This window comes from Carassius carassius, chromosome 31 (assembly GCF_963082965.1).
Source record: "Carassius carassius chromosome 31, fCarCar2.1, whole genome shotgun sequence".
Lineage (NCBI taxonomy): Eukaryota > Metazoa > Chordata > Actinopteri > Cypriniformes > Cyprinidae > Carassius > Carassius carassius.
In genome coordinates, this window is record NC_081785.1 from 8,672,976 (window position 1) to 8,698,743 (window position 25,768).

At 35.5% G+C, this 25,768-nt stretch overlaps 2 protein-coding genes across 4 annotated transcripts; both read left to right on the top strand.

The window, feature by feature from the left end:
- Positions 1 to 3,067: 3,067 nt before the first annotated feature.
- LOC132111469 (ectonucleoside triphosphate diphosphohydrolase 6-like) lies at positions 3,068 to 13,662 on the top strand. 3 transcript variants are annotated; one of them, XM_059518799.1, is made up of 14 exons: positions 3,068 to 3,386; positions 3,870 to 4,192; positions 5,327 to 5,403; positions 5,507 to 5,650; positions 6,079 to 6,154; positions 8,809 to 8,844; positions 9,026 to 9,114; positions 9,621 to 9,700; positions 10,626 to 10,690; positions 11,137 to 11,235; positions 11,522 to 11,662; positions 11,795 to 11,851; positions 12,744 to 12,859; positions 13,036 to 13,662. In XM_059518799.1, exons 1-14 carry the CDS (start codon positions 3,364 to 3,366, stop codon positions 13,126 to 13,128), a joined length of 1,419 nt encoding a protein of 472 aa, XP_059374782.1. In that variant the 5' UTR covers positions 3,068 to 3,363; the 3' UTR covers positions 13,129 to 13,662. The 3 variants fall into 3 exon arrangements, with proteins under 3 accessions (XP_059374782.1, XP_059374781.1, XP_059374784.1); XM_059518798.1 differs by having other exon boundaries at positions 3,069 to 3,386; positions 11,134 to 11,235; XM_059518801.1 differs by having other exon boundaries at positions 3,072 to 3,386; positions 3,866 to 4,192; positions 11,134 to 11,235.
- A 1,170-nt stretch (positions 13,663 to 14,832) lies between these two features.
- On the top strand, positions 14,833 to 25,732 carry LOC132111470 (glycogen phosphorylase, brain form-like). Its single transcript, XM_059518802.1, has 20 exons — positions 14,833 to 15,188; positions 16,919 to 17,020; positions 17,392 to 17,470; positions 17,554 to 17,657; positions 17,730 to 17,861; positions 18,287 to 18,398; positions 19,132 to 19,214; positions 19,691 to 19,834; positions 19,937 to 20,029; positions 20,691 to 20,837; positions 20,918 to 21,081; positions 21,399 to 21,513; positions 21,594 to 21,695; positions 21,814 to 21,961; positions 22,889 to 22,947; positions 23,323 to 23,464; positions 23,623 to 23,830; positions 24,114 to 24,248; positions 24,474 to 24,540; positions 24,989 to 25,732. Exons 1-20 carry the CDS (start codon positions 14,946 to 14,948, stop codon positions 25,139 to 25,141), a joined length of 2,532 nt encoding a protein of 843 aa, XP_059374785.1. The 5' UTR covers positions 14,833 to 14,945; the 3' UTR covers positions 25,142 to 25,732.
- Positions 25,733 to 25,768: the final 36 nt, after the last annotated feature.

Sequence of the window (25,768 nt, forward strand, 5' to 3'; positions counted from 1 at the left end):
CAAGATACAAAAATGAAATCAAAATGTGTGTTCAATAGGATTTTCAGGGAATTCCCGGCTATGCTTCCTGAAAAAAAAAACACTCTGATAATAAGGAACAATAACTAATTCCGTTACAGTACATATAATGTTATATTGAATGTTCCTAGGTCTTTTATTCTCAGATTAACAGAGCAGGGTTAGACTAGTGTTTCATTCTAGGAAGATCTTAGATATCTTATTTTCTGTGTGTGAGTATAGACCTGAAAAAAATTATCTATGCTATTATGAAACAGAGTTTATAATAACGAAATACAATTAAAAGACTTGTACAAGTGGTATAAATATCAGAATGAAGGACGTTTACACAGAGGCGATCACATTATTACATGATCCATTGAACGCCAATGAATTAAGAGAAAAATACGTTTGTATAGGATAAATATGCAAATTTGCTATGCAAACATGCAACATTTGCATATAGGGAAATTTATTAGATTAAATTAATTTAGACTAGTAAATCCATCTGGATTTTGGGAACTTGTTTTGAAATTATGAAATATTATGTTTCACCTTAATAGGGGTGTTTGGGGTTATCGGTGATGGTCTTTGTATTTCCACCCATTTTACGTCATCTGAGTCTAAAGACTCAGGTTTAATCATCATTGTTAAAAATTTGTGATTAAGGGACCATGAAACATTAAATTGCCTGAAAGCTATAAGGAGCTTACATGCACCATACAAAAAGTAATTTTAATTGTAAAAGATTATAAAAATGCAGTAAAAACATAATCATTGTTCCGTTCAGTTTTTGTTTTTACAGTAAAATACTATTAAATGTACAATTTATGGAAGTGAAAACAAGTAAGTCATCTTATAATTTACACTGATTTTTTTTTTTAATCACATATTAAAACTCTGATTGATTGAGGAGTTTAAGTGTGTGAGTGGAAAAGTAGTTACTGAAGAAAACTTGTTCAGACAAACACACTGGAATATAAATTACCCAGAAAGACTTGTGGTGGAGAACTAACACTGTCTCTTCATCTAAACAAAGACAATGAACAGCAGAAGTTTTTTGAAAACTCCTTTTATCAGCAATACATGCACTTCTTGACCTTCCTTCCCTTTTTTCTCTCTCTCCATTCTTTACATTTACATTTAGTCATTTAGCAGACGCTTTTATCCAAAGCGACTTACAAATGAGGACAATGGAAGCAATCAAAAACAACAAAAGAGCAATGATATATAAGTGCTATAACAAGTCTGTTAGCTTAAATGCAGTACACGTAGCAAATAAAAAGAAAACAGATAGAATAGAAAAAGAATAGAGCAAGCTAGTGTTAAGAGTTTTTTTTAATGTAATTGTATTCACAGTTATTTGTTATAATGTGATGTAAAGAGCTCATCTTTTTAACATTTGTTCGGTTGTAAACGTTCTTTAGGTTTGTATGTCTGGTTTTGAAGAGTTCAGCCACTTACATCCATTTCCTAAGTATCTTAGTCTCGTAAGTTGTCTTTCAAACAAAAACAATGTTGTCTGCTTATTAGACTAACGTATCCTTTCACGTTTGTCATTTGTAAACAAACATAAATTTGATAATGTGGTGACTTTTTAAACATTGTATTTTTATTCCAGGAACAACAGTAATGCTTGTTTCAGTTGCTGTGACAATATTTTTTCCATTAGTAAAATAAGAAAATCAGCATTGCATGAACAAACAAATTTACATTGGCTCAACAAAGTATCTTTATTGAGCAGAACTAAAAATCTATTGTTGCCTTACTTTTTAAAGTATTCTCAACAGTTTATTTTATACAGTGTAGGGGAAGTCATGTATGCATTGTTCTTTGAGGGGGGTGGTCAGAGTGCAACAGTTTGGAGGGATGGCCATAATCCCCTTCCCCCCCACAGCTGTCCGCCCACACTGATTTTTGATAAGTGAGAATGGTCTAATATTAAGGGGGCCGTTGCCCCTCACCCCCTGTTGGACCTTGTGTCATATGGTCCTTTCAAGCTTGCACTGTGCTCGCAGACACACTCAATGGGAAGCGTCAAATGAATATCATCAAAACCATCTCCATTGCCCTCATTATGGGTCACTCATTGGCTTAAATTCATGCTCGGATGGGGGCATCACATGTTGCATGAGAAAGTGTAGGAGGGAACCACAGACTGGACCATACAACAGGCCTAAATATGATGGTTAATTAAGGTAATGAATGGAGATGTGCCACAGGTCATGTAGCTGCCACAGCCTGGTAAACTTTAACAAAACTCACAGGGCCTTGCGGTGGAGAGACCAGCTGGTGCCATATTGAAAACAGCACAATGAAAGTGTAGGCTAATTGGCTCTCTGGGTCTCAGGAGCTTAAGAGGAAAGCATTAAACAGTAGAAATGGGGCTTGAAAATGGCAAAGGTAACTTTAAAGAATTTGTGCAGAACTTGTTGCTCATATGACAGGCACATTTCAAGCAAATTATTTCATTAATGGAAGATTGTATGGTTGTAAATCATTAAACAATAGATGTACTGTTCAAAATTTAGACAAACATATTTAGACTAATGCCACTTTGATATTTTGTTTTCTTGTGCAATTAAATGTGACTCAAATGATCTAATGCAAATCAACAGATTCAAATTATAATCAAAACCATTATATGTGAGTGGAACATTTTTAGATACTGCAATTCAGGGCCAATCGCTTTCCCTGGGATTTAATTAGGCTACTTTTCTCATTCAAAACGAAAGGACTTTTTTGGGTAAAAAAGTATCAATTAACCAAGTATTTTCTTACAATCTAAACTGAAAATCAAAATAACTTTTAGGCGTGTCTTCATGAATATATAAGACAATTATTATCAACTATAATTCTGAATTTGTCAAACGAAAATATTTGAACTTCAAAAAAATTATTAAGTAATTTGTAACCTATATTTTATAAGCGCTGTCGTTCATTATAACATTGCTGCCAGTACACTGCTGGGTGTGTACGAGGGCGCGCGCCTTTGTATCATTACAGCGAGAGCGCTTCGAAAGCTTACGGAGCCGTCTGCTCTCCAGTCCTCGCGGTACTTTTTGATGTTAAACACCGATCAGTCTATGTAACGTCGCTTTAAGTCGAACAAACCTATTGGAACGAGTAGTAAATATGATCCTAGAATTGCGATCCCGAAACTTGAAACTGCAGCCTCCGAATGAAGTATATTGATTGGAATGTGTGACGTGCTATTCGCTCCACGTCACCTCCACGCTGGAAGTTACTGACGTAATCAAAACGAGACAAGAACGACTTTTGACGATATTTCAAAGGGAATATCATGGCAAATTATCACAATGGGTATTCATCGACACCGAAAACACGACTCGCATTCGAAGGAGTATGATCTCGCCACAGAGAGCTAGGTATAACCGTCTTAAATATATAACTACATTGACTCATAATACGGAGATTGATTGATATCCATTCTCACACTATGTTCTTGAGGAAGGAAGCATAAGTTAGTTTAAATGAAGTAAAAGTAAAGTATAAAGTAAGTATTTTGGATTAATAATATGCTCACCACACCAGTTTTGGTGCATCTCTAGTTTGCATTTTCTCACTTAGCGTTAGTGTGTGTGCGCTTATTGACACAAACAGATTTAATGCGTCAAAAAATGATGATAAATATCGGGAAATCGACAATTCACTTAAATGAATACCTTACATAGCTATATTTTGAACTGTCAGGTATGTAAATATGTTTTGGATTTGTTAAACATGTAAATGTTTGTTATTTGTAAGTCAGACAACATTGTTTTCACTTGGGTGGGTGATATTTCAGACTAGTTTTATAGCAAATTAAATCTCCTTTTTGTGATGTTTTGTTGTTGTTGTTTTGGAGGTAGTGGAGAGAGTCGAGAAGCCTGCTGCTGCATTGGGAAATTGACTCCACATCATGCACCTCTGGCTCCCATTATGAGGTTCCCAAAGCTAGCTTTCATCTTTATGTTTGTGGTCTGCCTGGTGGTCTACCTCACCTACGTCAAACGTCATTATGACGACTCCAAACCACCAGTATCTGACCAGATGTCCCAGCATAGGATGGATACCCATAAACAGTTGACCTCAGCTCAGGTGGTCAGTGATAATTTCCAGTATGGCATTATGTTTGATGCTGGAAGCACTGGAACCCGGATTCACATTTTCAAATTTCAGATCGAGCCAAATGGTATGTTAAAATTTAAAAGGTATTTGAGTCCACTTGTCCATTTCAGTCCACTTAAGGACACACTGCAAATAAGACCGCATTTTCGGCCTGTTCAAAATAACAAAAGCTTTTTCATAACAATGACTTCAGAACTTTCTTCTGTAAATGTAGTCTGGTAACTTCAAATATGTACACTATATACAAAAAAATTAGCATGCAGTGTAATTGTTATTAAATAAAACATTAAAAAATTACTAAAATTACTAAAATATATATAAAATAAAAATAAATAAAAAGAAAATAAATTAAAAGAAAAAATCTAAATTGAAATATTAAAAAAATAATAATTAAAAAGGACAAAAGCACAGAAATGACTGTAATAGTTTATAAATAATGATAAAATAGCTCTATGGTAAATTAGTATGGTAATATTTCCCACCAAAATCCATAAAGTCATCGGTAAATGGTAAGAAAGTAGTAACAATAAATACAGCTATGGTATTTTGGTGGAAATACTGTGGTAAATGTTTGTATTTCCTGTTGGATAAATTTGACTATTTAAATAAAACAAACTGATATTTGAAAACTAGTAGCCAAACCATATTTTGACAGTTGTGGCTGTCATTGAAATACCATAATGCTTTCTCACCTAATTATTTATTAAGTTACCTTACTGCCAAATACCATAGTGTTGCTATAGTAAAGCCATGGATATGTTGACTGTGTGGGCGTTATCCACAGAAACTAGTTTTACTGCCTAGTGCAACACTGTTTGTCTAATGCCATAGTTATCAAATCCCAATTCTGAGCTAAATCAGTTAAGTGCTGCTTTAGCCTTTATTGTTAAACCTATGATTGTCATATTATAATAGACAGCAAATAGTCTATGCCATTAGGCATACTATCTCATGCACATACATGCATGTACACATCATAGCTGAGCCTGATGGGTTAAAGGTCAAACTGGAGAGTATGGTTGGATTTTATCAGAGGCTGAAACATTTGTTTATATTGTTTATTATGCAAACATGAGAAGACCTACTGCAATTAATGTTACACATGAATGTACTGTTATATACATTACCTTTCAAAAGTTTGTTTTTAAAAGATGTTTTTGAAAAGAAGTCTCTTCTGCTTGTCTTTGTGTATTAACAGAAGATCCCAAATTAGCCCATGAGACTTTTAGAGCTATAAAACCTGGACTGTCTGCATATGCTGATGACCCAGAAAAGGTAACCAGTAAAATGTGATTAAGTTTTATAATTGTGAACCTCAAGGTTGTGATAGTATATTTTCTGTGTGGAGTTTAAAGATGATATTAATGTTGTTTTACAGAGTAAGGAGGGACTTTTGGAACTGTTAAAAGTTGCTAAAGACACTGTTCCTGAGAGATTATGGGGTTCTTCCCCTCTCATACTCCGAGCCACAGCAGGGCTCAGACTGCTGCCTGGTGAGAAGGCCACAATCCTGCTGGACAAGGTCAGAGAACCATTAGCCGCCAAGTGAACATTCACTATATACCCTCAAACAGTTAGTACTCATGGCCAGTGCTTTCAGTTAACTAAATGCATACGATTATGGCGTCTGAATTGCATTCACATTTATTAATCTGTCATAGGTTTTAATACTGTAACCCAATTTGGGAGATGCTAAATGACACGGTAACATTAGAAATGCTGCAATGCAAAGTTCCAAATCAACAGTAAACTGTAAAGGGGGAAGTAACATCTATTATTTATTTAAATTCATTAAAGGTTTAGTAAATATTATAGAAGTGTGTTAAAGGTTATCGAGACTAGAGCTATGTCTTCAGGCATTTCGTGTTCAACCAGTCGACTTAGTATATGGTAATTATTTCAGTATCTGTAATGTCATGCTGTGTTAACTCTAAAGTCTCTTTGCTCCAGGTGAGGGAGGTGTTTAGCGAATCCTTGTTTCTGTATAGACCAGACAGTGTGTCAATCATGGATGGCACAGATGAAGGTATTGTGTTAATCACTCCTGTCCCATATGTTAATAATGTCAGTTTCATAATAAAAAGAGTAATAATTTTTAAAATTGCAATAGATTATAATTTATAATTTAGATAATTAAGCACTGTGTAGCCAATGATATCTGTTTGGATTGAATTTTGAAAGGAATAATCTATTCCAGGGTCACTTTTTAGACTTTACAGTCTGAGCTAACAAACCACAAAAGCTTTGAGTGGCAGCACATTTTTAAGTTATTGTTTAAATATTCGGAAACCTAGGAAGCACGTCCTGAAAGTTCAAACAGATGACAATGTATATTATAAATGTTGGATTGGCAACTAAATGAAATAAAACGACTAAAATTACCAAAACAATAATACAATAATAATAAAAATAAATAAATAATTAAATGTAAATCTTTAAACAATATAAAAAGGATGAAAGTACATAACACAATTACTAAAACTTAAACTTAGCTCAAAAACTGAAAATAAAAAAATAATTAAAAATGTTATTAAATAATATAATAATACTAAAATATCACTGTGGAGTGGTAAATATATTTCCCATTAAAATACCAGTGCTACTAAAGATGGTAAAACCTAAAAAAAAAGAAGAAAGAAAAGAAACAACAAAAAGATATTTATAATTTATTATGAATTTGTAGTATGGGCTGGTTAGAGCAGTGTTTTAAAATGTTAGGGTTTATATTCGGAAACCTAAGGAAGCACATCCTGAATGTTCAAAACATGACGTTGCTTCTCATTTCCATGATTGTAATTTTGCAGTGTTTTGCTGTGCTATGATCCATGCTCAAATCTGTCCACCATGAATGTGAAACCAGCAAATGTTACTGTACATAGTCGTCAAAAGCCTCTGGTCACTGCGGTCAAGCATTTGCACTTCTGGAAGGAAGATATAAGTTGTAAATTGTAATTTTCTTCAGTAATAGCTTGAGCTGTGTGTATTTTAAAGATAGATAATGCATATATGGGACTTTAAGTCAATCCTTTAAAATAGTTCACGCAAGTAATAATGAGCCCAGGGGATAATGTCCCGTGTGCACTATAATCTCAGCAAACAGATTAGCACCCATTAATTTGCTATGCAGTAAAGTCCTTTTTAAAGATACAAAAACTAGTTTTTTTGCAATAGCCAAGTTGATAATACTTTTTTTGTTGACATACTAGTTGCTTTTCTTAATGGGCAGCAATTTGTATTTGAGATTTTGTTGTAAAATGAATGTTTAAACTCTGCAGGTCCCATAACCGGATAATCTGAGTCTTATTATCAGTGTGAGTCTAAACTCTCCTGGACGCACAAGCTTACCCAACCAGATTAGTCCATCACAGCGAATCATACAGACTTATTGTTAATGCTGTGCCTAAGTAGTATATGTCAGGGAGAGAGCAGGGATTGGAGTTTATAGACACTAAGCGAGTTTGGTTATTTCTGAGTGCTAAAGCCCCATTCTTTGTTAAGAAGTAACCTACATTCAAAACAAACATACAGTTTATAAGAGTTTTAGCATAAAGATCCAATGATGCACTCATTCTGTGTCTTTGTGATCCAGTCGGCCCTTGACTTGATGTTAATGCTAAACTCTCTAAATTCACCAGCATATGTTGTACACTCCTGTTCAAACGTTTTGGTCAGATTTGTAAAAAAAAAAAAAAAGAAATTACAATTTTTTTATTCAGCGATAATTAATTACATTAATCAAATGTGACAGCAAAGACATTTATAATGTTACTAAAGGTTTCTATTTGAAATAAATACTTTTATTAATCAAAGAAAAAAAAGTATCTTGGTTTCCACTTAAATAATGGGCAATGCAGTTGTTTTCAGCATTGATAATAATAAAAAATGTTCCTTTGGCAGCAAATCAGCATATTAGAATGATTTCTGAAGAAACATGTGAGACTGATGGCTGGAGTAAAATGGCTTCTGAAAATTCAGCTTTGCCCGCACAGCAATTTTACAGTGTTTTTGATCTAATAAATTGCAGCCTTTTTGAGCATAAGACACTTCTTTCAAAAACATAAAAAAATCTTACCAACCCTAAACTTTGTAATGGTACGATAGCTTAGATTTGTTATACTTTAAAGGTCTCATATGATGTTTTTATATACCTATGTTTTTATGTACCTTTGGTACACTGATAATGTTGGTCATCATTTATTTCATGGCCCTTAAAATAAAGTCCGTTTTTTTAGCTATATACGATAATGCTATATGCAATTTCAATAAGCCTGTCTTGATGTTTTTGCTCAGACCAATTATGCAAACATAAGTTGTAAATGTGAACCGATGTGAACCGATGGATCATCAAATCTAAACGATTAAGGCTCTAAGATATATATTTATGCTATTTAAATAATGATTGATGATAATGGTTTAAATTATATAGTTGATACTTTTGATACATCCCTTTTCTTAAAAAATGTTTAAATGCCCAATTGTGAAGTTCATTATTTTATATAGCCTTTTGATTACTTGAAAACCTGTATCTGAACTGTAAGTCATGATTTACAGACATTTTACAGTTTAATATGAAATCATAGACATTGCCCTACGCTGCTCATATGATATTAATTGTATTGGTACAGGTCTTAAAAAGGTCTCTAAAAGTCTTAAGTCTAATGAACATTTGTATTAACATAGGCATGTCAGCTTGGATTACCATCAACTTTTTAGCAGGTAAGAAAATCTTAGTAGTCACATTATATTTCATGCCGTAACTGATAGAACAATGACAGATTAATTTGGACACAAATTTATTACCCTGCCCTAATGCATTTTTTTTTCTTTACTGTTACTTGAAAATGTTTGGTTTGATATTAATATAATTATTTAAAATCTCTCTCTCTCTCGCTCACAGGTGGTCTTCATGGTACTGACACTCCCACAGTAGGCATGCTGGATTTAGGAGGGGGCTCGACCCAGATCACATTTGCTCTACAGGATGAAGTGAGTTATGTATATGCATATATGTGCACATATAGCTCTAAATCCCCTCTAATGAAGCCATGTCACTCCTAACAAACTACCTTGATGGTCTCCCATCCTATGCATTAATTTAATCCGCAAATGTCCTGCTAATCCGATACATAACGGATGTTGTACATTGGGCTGAGAGAGTTCGAGAGATTCTTGCTCTTGAACTAGGTCAGGTCTTGTACAGGGGATTGAGGACCAATTTATAATGTCATTACTCCGTTTCTCCGAGTGCTTTAGTTTCAAACATGAGCTCAGAGGAGAAGTGCTTTGCCGATTTCTGCATAGTTATAGTTGATGACAGATATTGTGTTAAATATGTAGTCTTGACAATAAACTTGCTGAAGCAGGTGGTGATGAGATTAGTATTAGAATAGTAATATTTGTCATTCTACCAAATTTCTACTTAGAAAGTAGAAGAGAAGAAAGCAACCTGTAATGCATCAATATTTGATTGTTTGTGTTTTGTTCCTGTGCAGAAAACCATCCAGACCTTGCCAATTGATTATGTGACATCGTTTCAGATGTTCAACATCAGTCACACTCTCTACTCACACAGGTAAAGTGACCGGGGCTTAGGTTGGCATCAGAATTGTGTGGCAAATCATGTAATGAATAAAGCATTATTAGATGTTGAATTTCTGAATATTGATCTGATACTGATACTTCTGGTGTGCGATATTGTTTTAAGAATGTGCAAGCTGACATAATTAAGAATGTCACTCATTTTGCAATAAACAAGCATAAAAATGTGTCCAAAAGCATTCACTACACGATGAAGCCTGTCGGCCAATAACTGATATAGTGCAATATCATGCAGCCATCAGATTAGTCTTCATTAATCCCATCCCATTTAATAATCTTCAGCACTCAGAAATACAGTATCACCATATTACTCCATATGTTTAAAAACTTCAACTTTCTCTGTGGCTTTTCTGTACAGTGATGTGACTTGCAATCCTCTAGCAATAGGGTCAAACCTCTGGCCCATGTTTGACACCCCCACCCGTTGGTTCCTCTGCTCGGACAGGGCTTTCTAGGTTATGTGAGCTCAGTGTTTAGTGCAGGCAGCACAAGTGTTTGCCTCCCCTCGCTCTCCTGATTAGAGCGTAATCACACAAGCCTCAAATTACAATCCCATCTCGGGACTCATCTCCAGATTACTAGAATTACTAGTTATTCATGGAGGGAGATTGGACACAACAAACCCTCCTGCAGGGACCAACCAATGTCTGTACTCACTGACATTTGAAAGGCAAGATGGTGATGAGGATTGTATGTGAGGTCATCTGTGTATTGCTTCAGAAGTGTGCAATTCTCATATCTCAATAACTCATATGAAATATAAATTTTTATTTATGTTATATCTGTATATATATTAATTCCTATTAAACATTTAATAAAATAAAAATAAATTAATAATAATAATAATAATAATTGTTTTGTATATTCATCCAATTAATGTGTGTTCTTTTTCTCTGTAGTTATCTTGGCCTGGGGTTGATGTCAACCAGACTTGCTGTGTTGGGAGGGACTAAAGGACAGCCTTGTATGTGGTCTACAATCTCTCTTCATCTTTGGCTTTTAAAGTCCTCATTCACTTGATAAATAAGCCATTATCTAATCTCTTAATAATGCACTGAAGATTAATTCCTTGGTGGCCAGCTGTTGCACTGGATTTAGCTGAGGCCAGCGAGGAAAACTGCCATCAGTGCAATAGCTTCCGCCTGCAGTTTACTACTCCGATTCTAATTTATTACTCTACAGATGTAATCAGATTTCTTTGTTTATAGTTTTGTCCATTGTGTAAGTGTATCCCGCTTCTCTCTGAGTGGGCTGTAATGTTATTATAAGCGAAGACATACATGTGTTTGTGTAAACCCGTTTTTATGTTTAACCACCAGGTGGCAATATAGAACTGGTAAAAAAAAGTGTGATGTCCATAAATAATTAATTTGGTTGCTGTGTGTGTGTGTGTGTTTTTATTTTCAGTAGCAGTCCCCCAAGAGCTGGTTAGTCCATGTCTCGCCCCAGATTACTCTGGACAGTGGGAGCATGCTGAAGTACTCTACACTATTAAAGGACAGAAAGCAGGTATGGAAAATACTGTCTGGCTGGGTTAGGTTTTTGTATGTTCATCTTTCTGTACATTCAGTTTCACTCTCCGAAGTTTTATCATTATAATATGATATTTTAGAAAAAAAGGTTTTTTTATTAATTTATTATTTATTTAGTGGTGCTTTCTAAGGTACATAATAGTTATGATAAAAATTATTATTAAATAATAATGTAACTGTTTAATTTAATTTGTTAATTACAATACATTTTGTGTCAATCATCCAGCTTAAACAGCATCACTTGTGTGTTTGCTCTCTTTAAGGGGAGCCCATCTATGAGACTTGCCTAACAAAAGTAGAAAAGATGATCTACAAACGTGTGAAAAAAATCGAGGGAGTGAAAGACATGGACTTCTACGCATTCTCCTACTACTACGACAGGGCTGTGGATCTGGGCCTCATTGGTATGAGATTAGTTTGATTGCTGTCATTAGCTTTCATTCAAACATGTTTTTCAGATTTAAGTGAAGAAAATAATAAGACTTTATTTTTTTTAGTTTACTAAATTACATTAACTTTCTGTGTCTCTGACTCAGATGAAAGCATAGGGGGGACTGTCAGAGTCAGTGATTACATTGAAGGTGCCAAGAAAGGTAAGTGTGATTGACTGATTTTATTGTGTCAGTATATGACAAATATCAGTAATTTTTTTAAAAGAAAATATATATATATATATATTTTTTTTAAAGTTTTTCAAAACTTTCCATTCATCAAGGAATCCTGGGGGGGGGGGGATCAGGCTTTCCACAAAAATATTAATAAGCACATCTGTTTTCAAGATTATTAATAATAATAAGTGTTTCCCATGCACCAAACGGAGTGGAATAAATGTCATGTAAAATAAGTTTCATTAAATAAATCCTAGTATAAGAATGTTCTTAATTCATCCATTCATTTTTTAAAATGCATTTCCAATCTAGGTATGATAAAGTTGTCTTTACTAGGTGCCATTTAGGGCATTCAACCCTTACACATAGGAATATATTAAAAAGAGGACCACCTTTGCCTACTTTAACTCTTACTATGCCTACCTTGTCAGACTACAGTGATTGTTAAACATTTTTATTGCACTGTACTGTTTTTAACATAAATGGACAACAGTTTTATTAAGACGTGATTAACTGATGTATTTCATAAAATTTTGAAGGATCACGTAACATGTTAAATGTTAAAATAGAATACAGATATGATAAATTCTACTACTATTTCACAATATCACTGTTTTCACTGTATTTTTATTAAATAAATGCAGCGTTGGAGAGCATTATATATAAAACTTGCTGCAGGAAAAATTTAATGTCATGGTGCCATTATTACTATAATGTTAGATTATTAGAGCTGCTCAAATGCAAATGAAGACCTTGAATGCAGCCACTTTGAAAAAAGCATCTGCCGAATGCATAAATGTAAATGCATAAATTGAAAAAATAATCCACTCCGTTTACTTTTGCTTAAAAAAAAAAATCATGAACTCTTCTGCTCCAGTGTGCAATAACATGTCAGCCGGAGGAATAAAGGAGTCTCCGTTTCTGTGTTTGGATCTGACCTACATCTCTGTACTTCTTCAGGAACTTGACTTCCCGCCTGATAAAGAGCTGAAGGTGTGTGCTACTCTTGCTTTTGATTCCTGACTAAATAGGACTGTGAAATAGTTAGTGTGTGGTGACTTTTGGACACCGTTAACTAGCAGCAGTGTTTATCTGTAATGTTTTGAAGAACAAATGTCAGGGGTGATTCTGTGATTTGCTTTAACCCTGTCATTCTGTTTAAATTTCAGCTGGCAAGACAAATAAATAACGTGGAGACTAGCTGGGCCCTCGGTGCCACTTTCTATTGCATAGAGTCACTCCATAAACATGGAACGTGCTGAAAACATAAGACACTTGCAACATTTGAACCGCTCCACAACCCAGTAAAGCATTAATTGCTTTTAATGCTCTGGGAAAAATATCAACGTTGATTGTATTTGCCATTTTGTCATTGAATTTATTCAAAATGTGAGTTTTTATACATACCTCTGAATGTTTCTGTTTTCTTACTAGTATGTTAAGCTATGTGTGAAGGATAAATGTATGTACTGGTTTGGGTGTTTACAGCATGTCAGAATCATATTAGTCAGGGTTCAAACTGATCAAAAACACTTGATTGCCTCAAGCTTGTAACAAGAAGTTATTTCTATTTTTATATTTAATTACTTTGTAGCTTGGAGATTGGTTTAATATATTACATACAGTATGTTTTAATATCATGTGTTTGGTATTAAATATTATCTGCTCTCAGAGGGAAGAAAAACAGACCAGAGCTGTTACTGTCATGTCCATGTACTTTTACTTGCTGTTTAATGTGCCCATTATTAGACGTTTCGAATATGTTTATATAAAATACAATCTGAGAATGTTGAAAATTTTGCTCTGTGTGAAATATTGAGAAAGTGCAATTGGACACAAAGGTCTTAAAGTGACACAGCTGGATGTGGTCTGCCTTGTGCTCGCTCCCATCACATCTTTCACCTGTTCAGACATGCTGCTGCTCTTGCTTGGCACCAGCAGGTGTCACAACACTAAAGCCTGCAAGGGTTGGGCTTGGGCAGCCCAAATGTCACAATATATTGCTCCGTGTTATTCACAGGATTCACAGTAAGTTTTTTAGAAAGTGATTTATTTTCAAATCCATATAGTATTTACTAAATGATTTTTCTTTTCCTCTGTGGACCTGAATAAATATATCTGTCTCTGGGAAGCATAAGCAGTAATCTCAGTGTGGCAGTGGAAGCCATTGTCCATATAATGAAAAGAGATAATTGTAAAGAATATATTGAAAAGATGTCTTTTGCCTGAGAGCACAGCAATTCCTAACTAAACCCATGAAATAATTGCATTGCATTAAGATAACACTTGACTCATGAATTTGTAAATGTACCAATATTACCTGTAATTAATCAATATGAGACTATAAAATATATTATTTAAAGCCATCTTTCGCGAAACTCAAAGACAATTTGCATAATATAAATTAATTTAATAATAATAGTTTAAATGTTTAAAAATCGATGGAAATCAAGCATGGTTTGTCACTGCTGCCACTGCGTGTAAACTACTCGTACATAAATACATACTCATAAATAAATATATTCATTAATAAATATGCATACGTGCAGAATTTACTTTCTAAATCATACGCCTCTCACTTTAAATGTTTTCTATTGGTTGAATTATGGTTCGTTCCATATACGGACAGATTCTGGATGTAAATCAATCCGGAATTGTCGCTCTGAATAAAAAGTCTGTAAAAGTAACGGAATCTCGGCTCTTATGAAACGTAAGGAAATGGGTAAATCTTTACAAGTCATCTTTATTAGAGTTAAAAGAGACAATACTATTATATAACAGTTCCTGGCCAAAGTTGTTTATACAGAAAATTTTGGTGCGTAAACCTGAAGCCCGTTAGCGTTGCAAAGATGATTGACATCTCACGCAGCCTATGAAGACGGAAACACGAAAGCGTCACTTGCTAATAAACAGACAGCCTGTAAAGCCCCGCCTACTTTCTCTCCAGACCAGTTGACATAAAGGGGTGTGTGTCTCTAGGGAACAGTGCTTTTAAAGTACTTGCTCACCGCACCAACCTGTTCACAAGAAGTCAAGGGGCCCAGAGTTTCATTATTTGCTTTTTAAACGTGTTGTCAATATGTCCAAACCTTTAACCGACCATGAAAAGCGCAAGCAGATCAGTGTTCGAGGTATAGCCGGACTGGGGGATGTTGCCGAAGTCAAAAAAAGCTTCAACAGGCATCTTCACTTCACCTTAGTGAAGGACCGCAATGTGGCCACCCCGCGGGATTATTACTTCGCGCTGGCGCACACGGTGCGGGATCACCTGGTGGGCCGCTGGATCCGCACTCAGCAGTATTACTATGAGAAAGACCCGAAGGTACGGAGCTCTTCCTCTTCTTCTCTGTGCAGGCAGGAAGAATGAAGTGGCATGTTTGTGCAATAGTGGGAAATCCAAAAATGCATGTAATATCGAATTATTACGTAGGCCTGTTTTACATACATTTGTAACGGCATAGTAGACATAAATGCGTTTTTGAATAAATGGATAAATAATTTGATGCTCCAAAATTGCATAACTGCAGAATTGTGATACAGGTGACTTCTGTTAAGATTAAATGCATAAACCATAGTGAATATTAATGGTGAATATAACATGGACCGTTAAATCTTTTATTGTGAGTCATTCATTAATTTCACTGTTTTATATGGAAAGTTAAATGTGCTTTATGTTCTTTGCGCAGACATCCATTGACATGGGGTAGTCAGTTGTTAGTTTGTGCTTCTTGTGGCAAGTGTGATCTGTTCCTAGTCACATCAGGCCGTCCTTAGTAACATAAGTATTTTGCAACCACTTGATCTTCTGTGCTCACTAGCAAGTACAGATTACACTATACTGTCAAACCCAGTAGAAGATAACAGGCCTTATCTAATTAAGTGACATGATCCATGTGCAGAATCACTAGTGGCTATTAATAGACTCCTGTAACCTTGGTGCTTTACTATGATTTGGGAGGTTATGATGTGTTTTTTTTTTTTTTTTGGAGAGTAACAAGCTGAAAGTGATTTTTCTTCCGGTCTTTTTTGGTTCCACTAATGGATCTTCCACTATAAAGTCATGTTTCTGTAAAACCTGATGTTTGTTGATGAACATGAAATTTAGGCATGTATTTTGTGTTAAAGCAGCCTTACGTGAGAATCTTCTGAACTTTAGGCCTTTTGGAATTAATTAATTTTTATTTTATTTTAGAGTGCACAAAAATGGTCCTGTTTGGGGGAAATTGTTCTGGGTACTGACCAAAATTCAGAGCGCTTGACTGCTTTCCAGAGATTTGAGTACTTTATTTCAGCAGTCATTTGAGCCAGTAAAAACTGCTTTTTCCTCCAGTCTACAGTATATCTCTAAATGGAACCAGATAGCTTTATATGGTTGAGCATACCAATATGTGACGCAATTCCAGGAACATAACCCTAGTAAACCCTCATTAAAACACTGTCACTTTATTTAAACCTAGAGTATGTTGTGATTAAGGACCATCTCAGCATGTTAAACTGAAGCAAGCATTTATTGATTAATGTGGTACTCAAATCTTGTTCAGTGTGGATTTGAGGCCTTCAGCAGGCTGTAAACTCCTCGCAGTGCAGACATCTTATGAATGGACTCTTATGAAAAGTTCATCCCAAGCCAAAGAGATCAAATTAAGCATGTTGTACTTGAGCAACCTAGAAGCGACATGACCAGATTATGATTTTGACTTGGTTAAGAGGGAAAGTATGATAATGTGGTGTTTTTATTCATTTGTGATTGCATTACAAATGATTCCATTGATATTTCTGAAATGGCATAATTGTGACAGTTTTTAGAGCTCAGTGTTTTACTCTCTTGTTCTGCTTTGAAAATGTACTCTAGAAAAAACAATAATATATTGGTTTACCATTACTTGCTTATTGTCAGTCCATTACTTAAATACATTTGCATCTTCTAATCATTCTAGCTTATATTGTCATGTTTTTATATGGTCTTCTGCCTACACGATCTGCTTCAGATGTCTCTGAACACTCATGCAGTCACTTTTATCGGGGTAAAATTTTTTTTTTTTTTTTTTGCAGCGCATCCACTATTTGTCTCTGGAGTTCTACATGGGCAGAACTCTACAGAACACCATGATAAACCTTGGGCTGCAGAATGCTTGTGACGAGGCCATCTACCAGGTAAAGTGCATCACCTATGACCGCAAATGTAATATTCTAGTACAGCATTTGTTACTTAATTGCAGAACTGGCCCACAGCTCTATTACCTAAACATCCGGAATCTGTAGAAACAGCTGATGTTTTTTTGCCCTGCTCACCCACAGAGAGCTCATTGAGGATGTACTTTAGACCAATTGCTACAGGCTTGCAAAATGTTCTAAACCCTTCCTTTTCTGAATGTGAAACACTGAAGTTGTCGAAATATTAAACTTTATGAAGTTTAGATGATCAGTAAAAATTTTGTTGCCCGTTATGGAACATTTGTGTTGTTTGTGTATGTTTTTATAATAAGATGCTTTTTTTTTTTTGACATGATTGTGCTGATCTTCAGCTTGGACTAGATTTGGAAGAGCTGGAGGAGATTGAGGAGGATGCAGGACTGGGAAATGGAGGTCTTGGGCGACTTGCAGGTACCTTTAAAAGCAACCTACACCTTCCAGTAGAGTATATGACCCCATCATAATGGGTGTTTGTTGTCTGCGTTCTCTCTCAGCTTGTTTCCTGGACTCCATGGCATCTCTGGGTTTGGCGGCATATGGTTATGGCATTCGCTATGAGTTTGGCATCTTCAATCAGAAGATCACCAATGGCTGGCAGGTAAACCGAATTTGAAAAATATGTTTATATATAAGTTTTAACGTTTAACCCTGGAACAACTTAATTTTTTAGGTCGAGGAAGCTGACGATTGGCTGCGTTACGGTAACCCTTGGGAGAAGGCCCGTCCAGAGTACATGCTGCCCGTGCATTTCTATGGCCGAGTGGAGCATGCAGATGAGGGACCAAAGTGGGTTGATACCCAGGTCAGTCAGTCTTGACCTATTTCAGTGAATAATAGGTTGTAATGCTAAAATGATTCTGTTCTGATAGAATCCCAGGAGAGAAAAAAAAAACCATAGCCTAATTAAAATAATAAAATGCAACCACATACAGATTTTTTATGTTTTTGAATAAAGACTCCCCAAGGCTGCATTTATTTGATCAAAATACTGTAAAAACAGATGAAAGATGAAAGGGAAAGGAAAGACATAAGTTTGTGCGTCCAATCAAACTTTACTTTTTGCATTAGGCACAAGGTCATCATTTCATGGAAATGTTTAATGTTAATTGTTTTAAAAGATAGTTTACTTTTGTACAATAACCAATTTTAGCACTGGCTTGGGTTGACCAAAAACCAAGAATTAAAAAATAAGAATCAATTGATGTCTTATTGTCTTTTCTTTTGCAGGTGGTGCTTGCGATGCCTTATGACACTCCCGTGCCTGGTTATAAAAACAACACTGTGAATACTATGAGACTGTGGTCTGCCAAAGCTCCTAATGATTTCAACCTACAAGAATGTGAGTCCACAGAATGATTAGCTCACATGTGTTTACTCACTCACACACTCACACACACACACACACACATTGAGTCCTTATCCAGTATGACACCTCTATGTTTTAGTACAATTTCAGCTGTACCACTAAAATTAATTGAAGCCTGTGGTCCTGGTTTGAATGGAGTACTTGAGTTTAACTTGTTTCCTGGGAGAATGGTTTCTACACAGTAGAATATTTAAATAGATCACTGCACTTCTCCAGTGCAGTGCAGGAGAGCAGCTGGCAGCAGGCCAACATTACCCATAGATACGCCTGCTTTTGACAGGGTCCTTTGTGATTGTCAGCCCTCAACATTGAAGGTCTCATTCTCTAATAGACAGTTATATTTTCGTAAAAGTCATTCCTTAAATTTACCTGTCATTTTCCAGTGTGTAGATTGTCCTGTACAAATGTATTAGTTGTGACTTCTTTTTTTTTTTTTTTTTTAAGAAGTTAAACATTTTATTCAGCAAGGATGCATTATATTGATCAAAAGTGATTAGTAAATACAGCACATAGCAAAAAAATATATAAAAAAATCCTGAAAAAGAAAATGTATCACGGTCTGACCACTAACATGTGAAAACAAAAGTAGTGTGGCTAAAACGTTACTGTACATGCTGGGAGTATTCCATCTGGTTCATCATTGATTTATAAAAAATGTATACTTCTAAATATAGTATGATTTTGAAATGCTTTCGGTTAATTGTAGTTAATGTTGGAGATTACATCCAGGCTGTGCTGGACCGAAACCTGGCGGAGAACATCTCCCGGGTGCTCTACCCTAATGACAATGTAAGTACACACACCTTTCAGTGCTATAAAACACTTGGTGAGGTGTCTGTGTGTGTGCCTGATGGAATTCATCACAAGAATTTGTGATGTGTATTAGATACTAAAATATCATTTTGATTGCCATGTGTATCTTTAGACTAGGTAGATACTGGTATGCAACATATGCTATAGCTGTCTGGCCTAAGCAGACTGAAAACTCTTAATATTATGCAGTAGTGCCACAGATATGTGTAATGCAATGAGGAAGTATGAAACCACAATATGGAGTCCTCAGCAACACTGTTGGCTGATATGTCATGATACACTAGTGTATATTAATATTGTTCACACAGCTACTGTATAATACAGGCAGAAAACACCATGCTTAATTCTAGTGGAAAGATCTAGACCGAAAATGAAATGTTTTGTATTTTTGTAAAGCTTTCAGTGTGTATGCCTTTAATATTAATTAATTTCTGTGTATGTTCCTGTGTTAGTTTTTTGAAGGGAAGGAGCTCCGTTTGAAGCAGGAATACTTTGTGGTGGCTGCTACTCTGCAGGACATCATCAGACGCTTTAAATCTTCAAAGTTTGGCTGCAGGGATCCCGTGCGCACCTCTTTTGAAGCTTTCCCTGAAAAGGTGATAATACATTAAAGACATTCAATTGGTTGGAGTTTTTAAATCTGACACACATTTCTTGTTCGATTCAACCTAGTATAATGCTTTCAAAACAACTCTCAGGTGGCAATCCAGTTGAATGATACTCATCCAGCTCTGGCGATTCCTGAACTCATGAGGATCCTGGTGGATATAGAGCGGCTGGACTGGGAAAAGGTGTGATGTTCAGACTGTCCAACTGTGTGTTAAGATAAAGGAATAATAGTTACTAATAACTCAATTGGTCATAGACATGCATTTACTGAAATTAGTAGATATGGATGTTTTATGGCAGAAATGAAAGGCAAACCAATTCCTTGGTTGTTCTGTTGTTCTACATTTTTCTGCTTCGTCATTCTGACGTAATAGATATAGCAATGTTAATGTAAAGAAAAGTATTGTTCACAAAGCGAGCCAACTAATAAAACGACAAAGGAAAATGTTTGCATATTTTTTTTGGTATTTCATTTGTTGATTTCAATTCATTTATGGTTTATTTTTTATTTTTATTTTTTTTAAATAGAATTTATCAAAATTAGTATAAAAGTGTGTGTGTGTGTACCAGGTATTCCCTACATTATGAGGACCAAATGTCATCACAAGAATAGTAATACAGGTCAATTGTGACCTTGTGGGGACATGTTTTTGGTCCCCATGATGAAACAAGCTTATAAATCATACAGAATTAAAAAAAAAATTAATCTAAAAATGCAGAAGGTTTTGTTTGGGGGGTAGGTTTAGTGTAGGATAGAAATGGTTATGGTTATTCAGTATAAAAAGCATTACATCTATGGAATGTCCCGAAAAAACATGAAAACCTGTAAGTGTGTGTGTGTAGGCGTGGGAGATCACCACAAAGACTTGTGCATACACAAACCACACAGTGTTACCCGAGGCTCTGGAGCGCTGGCCTATCCACATGTTTGAGACACTTCTGCCACGACACCTGCAGATCATCTACAAGATCAACCAGCAACATCTGGATGTGAGGATTCTCACTTACTCCACCTCAAGATCATCATGTCGTTAAATGAACTGGTTTGTCTGATGGAGTCTCTGTTGTAGAGAGTAGCTGCGCTGTATCCAGGAGACAGTGATCGTTTGTGCAGGATGTCCCTTATCGAGGAGGGCAACCCAAAGAGGATCAACATGGCTCACCTTTGTGTGGTTGGGTCACACGCTGTTAATGGAGTTGCACGGATTCACTCAGACATCGTCAAAACCACTGTGTGAGTAGAGTGCATCAGTCATTATGCAAGAATATTTGACAGAGGAATGATGCAAATTACGTTTATTACATTTATTACAAATACAATTTGTAATCACAATTATTTCCAGGGAGCTATATATATATTTTATTATAAATATAAATATAATAAAAATAAAAATATAAATTGTATTTATTTATATTCATATATATTTATATATAAATCGGTTTCAAAATTGAGTTCTGTGTAGAGGTACTAGTTAGGTCAATTGTATATTGATCTGATCAATATTTACTGTAGAACTTGGAGACACTTAAGACATGTTTTGGTGGTTTAAGATTTAAGGACTTCTGTGACATCGAGCCAGAGAAGTTCCAGAACAAGACAAACGGCATCACTCCTCGTCGCTGGCTGCTGCTGTGCAACCCCGGCCTGGCTGACATCATCGCTGAGGTGACCTTCTGAAAGAAGTAGCTCTTGCTTGCTTTTCCCCACAGGTTTTCTTTCTGTCTTATGCTTGTTTTTCCTTTCAGAAAATTGGTGAGGAATTCCTGACAGATCTTTTCCAGCTAAGAAAACTGTTGGACTTTGTCAATGATGCACAGTTCATTCGGGATGTGGCCAACGTGAAACAGGTCTACAATTTTGTTGGTGGTGTTTTGTTTTTTTAAAAATGTATCTTCTGTGTTTGGTATTTATTTATAAGTCAAACTCTTTTTTTGGTTTCGTGTTCATGTAATTTATTTATTTTAGGAGAATAAGCTGAAGTTTGCAGCGTATCTGGAGAGTGAATACAAAGTAAAGATAAACCCTGAGTCCATCTTTGACATCCAGGTCAAAAGAATCCATGAGTACAAGAGACAACTGCTCAACTGCCTTCATGTCATCACTTTATACAACAGTAAGAATTACATGTACACACAGAAAAACACAGAAACATGTTCACACCGAGTTGATCAGTCTGAAGACAGAGGAAGTGACCAAAGATTTTGCACTTTTATTAATATCGGTTTTTCTTTTACTGATGTAGTTTATTTTATTCAGTTAGATATAAAGACAGGGTGTACATAAGTGATGCACATATGGGACCAAAATAAAAAATGCACTGGGTAAATAAGTTCAGGCCGCTCATTTGTGCACCCACATGGTTGACGGCTATTAATGCACAATCACCATTTTAGATCAACTAATACTGAAATACTTTATAAGATTTCCATTCGAACTGAATGCATAAATCTAGACTATGTGCTGCTGTTTAACAGCAAAACTGTGGCATTTCATTCACTGATGTGCTTCTCTCGATAGCGCTAAAACCAGCAGCGCATAGGTTTACTTGCCAATGCAATCTGCTTTATATATATATATATATATATGTATATGTGTTTATATGTATGTATCTGTGTGTGTGTGTGTGTAAGAACATTTAAATATTAGCATTGTATTTTTAAATGTACTAAAAAATAACTATTTTTATTTCATACTCTTTATATATATATATATATATATATCTTCTTATAAGATCTTATAAATATATTTATTTGTTATTTTATAAAAAAAAATCTAAATACAGTGCAGTAATACTATTATTACGGTTATAAAATTTTTTTTTTATTATAGTTATATTTAATGGCTCCCACTATATGCAGTGTAGTGCCCCAAACCAAATCTCCAGGTGCTCTCATGAAAACCAGACTGAAAAACCCTGCACCCCTGTATAGGTGTCTCTTCTATAGCTATAGAGTTGTATTAAAATATTTCTTTTGTTTATCAGAATTATAGAGTTTCCATTTTTAAAAAACTCAAATGAGTGTTATTCTGCACTTTCTAGGGATTAAAAAGGATCCAAACAAGAAGTTTGTTCCCCGGACAGTTATGATTGGAGGAAAGGTATGTGCTTTCAATTTAATTCAGTTCACTTTTTAAATCATTATTGTTATTATTATTACTATTATTATTATATAGATATGCAGATCATGGTCATAACTGCTTTTGAAGCATTTTAAAGCTTGGGTCCTCAAGCCACTAGAGGGCCTCAGCAAATATCTTAGGGGGGCTACAGGTTGGCTTCAAATGATATGAAGTTATATATAATATGTAATATAAGATATAATGAAATAATCAAACTTAATTGAAAGCAAGCTGCTTTGGGCCTTCGAATCTTGTGCCGGACAGTGGGAGGCATTCAATTAAAAAAGATTGAGAACCATCGCTTTAAAAGAGTCCTAAAAGGTATTTTGTGTTGTCCTGCACTGCCTCCTGCAGGCAGCACCAGGCTATCACATGGCAAAGATGATTATTAAACTGTTCACCTCAGTGGGGGAGGTGGTCAATCATGATCCTGTGGTGGGAGACAGACTCAAGGTCATTTTCCTGGAGAACTATAGAGTCTCTTTAGCTGAGAAGGGTGAGTAAACATAAACAACTGTTAATGTATAGCCAGAAAAAAAAAAAAAAAATCTAATATCTGATCAGGTGTATTAAGTTTTTATATTTATTTATTTTTTTGTATGTAATGGATTATGCAGATATTTGACTGAATGTATCATATGCTCTGTTCTTCAGTGATCCCTGCTGCCGATCTGTCCGAACAAATCTCTACGGCAGGTACAGAAGCCTCCGGTACAGGAAACATGAAGTTCATGCTTAACGGCGCGCTGACCATCGGCACCATGGATGGTGCTAATGTGGAGATGGCAGAAGAAGCTGGAGAGGAAAACCTGTTCATCTTTGGCATGAGGGTCGAGGATGTGGAGGCCATGGACAAAAAGGGGTGAGAGAGCGTATGGATTTAAATGGGATAAAACGGTAAACAAGAAAGGTATAGGTTCGAGAAATGTTTCTCAATTGGTGGGTCACGACCCAAAAGTAGGTCGCAAGACTTTTTTTTTTTAGTGGGTCATGGAATGTGCAGTCAACGAAACATCATCAACAACAAAAAACGAATTCTAAAATGTTTTCTGATGCGGCACATACTATATTTTACTTTACTGAAGCGCAAGAGGTTTTTTAGGTTTTAGTTTTAATCTACAATAACAGCACTGTTTGTGATACAGATACAATGCCAGGGAATACTACGAGCGTCTGCCTGAACTGAAGCAGGTGATGGATCAGATCAGCGCTGGATTCTTCAGCCCCAAAGAGCCTGAACTCTTCAAAGACATCGTCAACATGCTCATGAATCATGACAGGTGGGTGTATGCAACCTCTTTAAAAAAAGTTAGCATTTTCTTGTGTGGCTTATACAGGTATATCTAATTTATTTGTTTTTATAAATGAGAATACTTACTACGGTTTTAATTTTTAATTGTACCCTAATATATTGATGTTTGTAATTCATAGCCGTTTTATGCAACAATTATCAAATTATTTTTTGCTTTAGTAAGAGGTGCCTGACTTCTGTTTTTCTCTCTCAGGTTTAAGGTTTTCGCAGACTATGAAGCATATATCAGCTGTCAAGAAAAAGTTAATGAACTCTACAGGGTGAGTAAGGGCTTCTCAGTAGCTGAGCCCATTATAGTAATACCTGATAACTGAAAATTATTCCATTAAATGCAAAAATTTTTTTACTAATGTGATATGTAATAAAACATTTACATTTACAAAAATGATCTATATAGATTTGGCATATTCTATTTTTAAATATATATTATTAAACCGTAAAATATTTGAGAACAGAAAATGTCTGTATCTGACACAAGGGGGCGCCAACACGTTAATAGTTAGCTGAGGGTGATATAATCTCAAAAAGGACCACTATTTTGATTGGTCTTACGTTACTTAGTCTATCACTGCTCAAAAGGTATAACTGACCTTGATGAATGGACATGTCTGTAAAACTGTTAACACAGCTGGTTTCCAATAGCTGCTGTTTTTTATTTTATTTAGACTTTCCTTTGTTATGTGTAAAATTCCCCACTCTTTTCTTTAGAATCCTAAAGAATGGACCAAAAAGGTCATCAGAAACATTGCTGCTTCTGGAAAGTTTTCTAGCGACCGCACCATCACGGAGTACGCACGTGAGATTTGGGGCGTAGAGCCATCTGATGTCAAGATCCCTCCACCCAATGAACCACGTGAATGAGGGAGTGAGCAACGTGATGGTTTGACGGTGTCCACTGACTCCGTCTTTCCCAGTGTGCTGGTGTGCCTCGACTGGCTTTACCTGATTCAGATTCAGGTTTCTCTCTCATTCTCAGCCTCCTTGAACTTCATTACTTTAGACTACCCACAACACAGAACTCTTCCAGGTGCACTTACGTTGTAGTATGCTTTAAATCACTGTTACTTTCACATGCACGTCCAATTATCATGGTTCCATTATGCAAATTCAATTTGTTGGTCATATGAGACTCTTTATACTTCAGTTGCATTCCTTGTTTTACTTTTGAGAGTGGCTGTTGTGTCAGATTGTTACAGAGATCATGCTTTAAGGGCAACTGATTTCAAGAACACAGTGGGACCCAACAAGAGCCTTTGAGTATTTTATGTAGGTAATCAGCAACTAAAAACCAGTGGAGACTTTACCATCATTCACATTCTCAAATATTTCTTAAATGCATGTCAGACTATTTGACCACCAACCACCTTTTCTCTGTTTGAATTCAGTAGAAATAGTCTTTTTGCTTTAAAATGCATGATATAACCAGTCAGAAACAACAGCCTTAAAAAAGAATACATAAATAAAAAAAAATAACATATGCAAACAGCA